This window comes from Schistosoma mansoni, chromosome 4, assembly GCF_000237925.1.
Source record: "Schistosoma mansoni strain Puerto Rico chromosome 4, complete genome".
Lineage (NCBI taxonomy): Eukaryota > Metazoa > Platyhelminthes > Trematoda > Strigeidida > Schistosomatidae > Schistosoma > Schistosoma mansoni.
In genome coordinates this window covers 11,966,104-11,969,570 of record NC_031498.1, presented here as the reverse complement: position 1 = coordinate 11,969,570, position 3,467 = coordinate 11,966,104, and the positions used below count along the sequence as shown (strand labels likewise).

General features: G+C 30.5%; 1 protein-coding gene across 1 annotated transcript in view; it reads left to right on the top strand.

Annotated features, from left to right (window-relative positions):
• Smp_145300 (putative peptidylglycine alpha hydroxylating mono-oxygenase) overlaps positions 1-2,819 on the top strand; it is a gene marked incomplete at both ends in the record, with an annotated part of 21,492 nt that extends 18,673 nt beyond the window's left edge. The window contains 3 exons of the mRNA XM_018796837.1: positions 1,341-1,394; positions 1,470-1,519; positions 2,693-2,819. Of these exons, the coding sequence (XP_018651938.1) occupies positions 1,341-1,394; positions 1,470-1,519; positions 2,693-2,819 (231 nt within the window). The remainder of the gene's footprint in view (positions 1-1,340; positions 1,395-1,469; positions 1,520-2,692) is intronic.
• Between the last annotated feature and the right edge of the window lie 648 nt (positions 2,820-3,467).

Below are 3,467 nucleotides of genomic sequence, written 5' to 3'. Positions count from 1 at the left end.
ACTGCTGAGGAGTCCCATAATAGGACGAAACGGCCGTCCAGTGCTTCCAGGTTTTCCACGGTGGTCTAGCTTCAATTGACTCATGATCTTAACTATAAAATTACTAAATCTCCACAAAAACCCCCTTGTGATAACAATTTTTTGACATAAATGAAGTAGGAAGCAAATATTTTTGATAAGAACTTCGTTTTTACAATTAAAAATGTATCTTAGTAATTGTACAATTAAAGTCAGACATTTCTTACTGATCATTACTTATGATCTAAGTGCATAGACATTCAATTAAAGAAAAAAATAGGCCTAAGCATTTAGTCTATCTTCTGAAGTTTATTGGTTAACTTTCCAAAATGAATGAATGGCAAATATTCTCCAAAGATTACTGTAAACGATATAGTTCAATAACATGAAGATATTAATTCAACTCAAATTGGTCTCGTTAATTATCGAGATTTCATTTAATATATCAACTACTGAAAGCTTATTCATAGAAAAAAACACCTCAAGAATAGGATTATATAGTTGAGATCATGAGTTAATTGAAGCTAAACCACTGTGAAAAACCTGGAAGCATTGAACAGCCGTTTCGTCCCATTGTGGGACTCCTCAGCAGTGCGTATCCACGACCTAGCCTCGCGAGATTCGAACCCAGGACTTATCGGTCTCGCGCCAGAGCACTTAACCGATAGACCAGTGAACCGGCATCCGATGGTGTTTATGTCTAAATCCAACCAATCCACGAAGTTGAGCAACCGTTCACCAATTGTCTTCAATGAGTTACTATCTCACAACAGACCTGGTTGAACCCCCTTCTGATAACCCCAAGAATAATTTTAAAATATTATTTTAAGAAAAGGACTTCTTTTGATTACATGCATTAAAAATGCTTTAATATTCTAACCATATGTCACATAACTAAGAGTAGACAGCATACTATTTTTTTCATGAATAACTGGCTTAGATTCAGTCACGAAACGTCAGAAATACAATTTTCTACTCATTGGGTTATCGCAAAGACTATATTTATTATTATCATTAAGTTTATGAAAGAGACATCAATTAACGTTAACAAGTAATCAATAGGTAACCAATTAGAGTCACAAACAATATATTCTATTTGGTCTTTACATTGTTGTTTAATATAATTCATTCAATCCACTTGAAAATAATTTTGATAACGGATACAACAGAAGATGATAAAGTTAAAATATACATTGTTGCATAGTACCCATTTAATATTTTTTAAAAATAAAATACATGAACACTTTTTTTTCAAAACGTTACATGTTTTAGTCAGCATTTTTTTATTTGTTTGTTTTTTCTCGTTTACTTTTATTTTGCAGACATTCTACCCAGTACAAAATCAATCACTTGAGATACACAAACAAAGCATAATTGTACGTTTAGTAATCTTTTTTTGTTTTTCTACATAGTGATTTTTCTTTAAAAACACTCAACATTCTTTTTTTTAGGCAGCAAGGTGTATAATGCAAAATAATGAGAGTAGGATAATTCGAATGGGGTAGGTTTTAAATTTGATAATCTTTTCTATAAATGTTCATTCATTTCAAATATTCAGATAATAAATTCCTGTTTAGTGAAGCCAGTGACAAAATAAAGGGTCTTATGAATGTTTTTAATATTAGTGCAAGGATATTTGTGATACTATTCTCCATTTAATTATCATTAAGACTGACATTATCTTAAAGTAGCAAGCAGCTGAAAACACTGCTCGGATGTTTTATCCTACTTTCCAACAGCACAAGCCCACTCGAACCCAAAACCAACGTATTTTTCATTGAATGAGATCTTATTTATGCATTAGGTCAAAACATGCTTGTAATGTACTGCTTCAAATTTCAGTTAATTTTTAATTTAAGGCATCAGAGTCGATTGGTATTATGTGGCGTTGTCTATTCACGGATTAATTCACTAGCAAATCGAAGAAGACGCATTGATTTTGATGAATAAGCGTATAATGTTTTCTAAATCCCAAGATAGAAAAACTGTATGATAAAATTACTGGTGAAAATTTCTATACAGATATTTTTTTTCTTATAAATGTTCGATCTGTGAACTTGATTATAGGATAAGTGATACAATCTATCACTACCAATTAATTGAAGTTAGTGGCGTATACCATTGAATTACAAGTATTTAGTGGATAACGTGATGATGTTTGAAAAGAACGGTACTGGGTTCGAGTCCCGGAGTGAACATCAACACCGGGATCAAGGTACATCCAGCTGAATAATCCGAAATAGAACTAAACGCGCGTCCTGGATTCTACTGCTAGCCACCAAATATATTTGCTTATAGTCTGAAGATAATGTACTCCCACTGAATTCTAAAGGTTTTGGATCCACTGCTAACAATCCCCAATCAGAGACCAAAAAGGTTTCGAAATTCTCTGAGGTGTTTAAATTGATGTCAAATCGAAAAAAAAATGGTTTAATGTATTTACAAGTTTTAAATAAGTTGTTCCCAAAATATGTTTTTTTATATCACTGTATACATCTCATTTCAGTATCAATCTCACTGTAGTGTCAAATACAAAATAATTCCTAATACTTATAATAGGAATTTATTTTCATTTTATATGAGTATTTTAACTTTGATGAGTTTGATTATAATAGAACATTTGAGAAATATGTAAATTAATTGAATCATTCATTTCTTTACAATATTTATGCAGAAATACACGAAATGATGAAATGTGCAACTTTTATATCATGTATTGGGTTACAAATGATAATGAACAACAATTATATGATGCAAATAATCAAGTTTGTTTTATGGATGGTGAATCGGATTTTGATGAAGAATTTCGAGAACTTTGTAAGTTGTTCTAATTGTTTGGTTCTATTTGTAACAATGTAACACTTTTTAATGAAAAAAATAGAAAATTGTAACTATTATATTACTCAGTAATATCCCATTTTAACTCATAAATCATGTTGAGATCTGTAAACCGGTCTTGGTGATAAATTGTTTTCTATAAAGTAAACTTCATTTAAATATTTGTTCAAGCTTTCTTATATTCTAAAAATTAGATATGATATTTAAGTATTTGCACTAGAAAAAATAGTATATTAGTTTTGTTGCAGTGACTGTATTATATAGCTAAGTATATACTTAAACATGTTTCAAGCATCATCTGATTCGGATTATTCGTCACGAATAAATATTGAACATTAAGCGATCAATGTAAAAGAAGTCAGTCCCAGTTTATAATTCTGGGCACAAATTAATTTCTTTACTATTTACAAGGAAATAAAGTATTCACTGACATGTCAGTTATCAAGATTTTATAAATGTATCAATGGGAAGGTTGAACTCGATAGTTTCAAATAAATTGAGCATTGATAAGAGAGTTAATTATAAATATATATTTTGTCATATCCCAATGAATGGAAAAATTGTATGTCTGATGTTTCGTGACTTAGTGTAAGTCACTTCTTCAGAGTAAG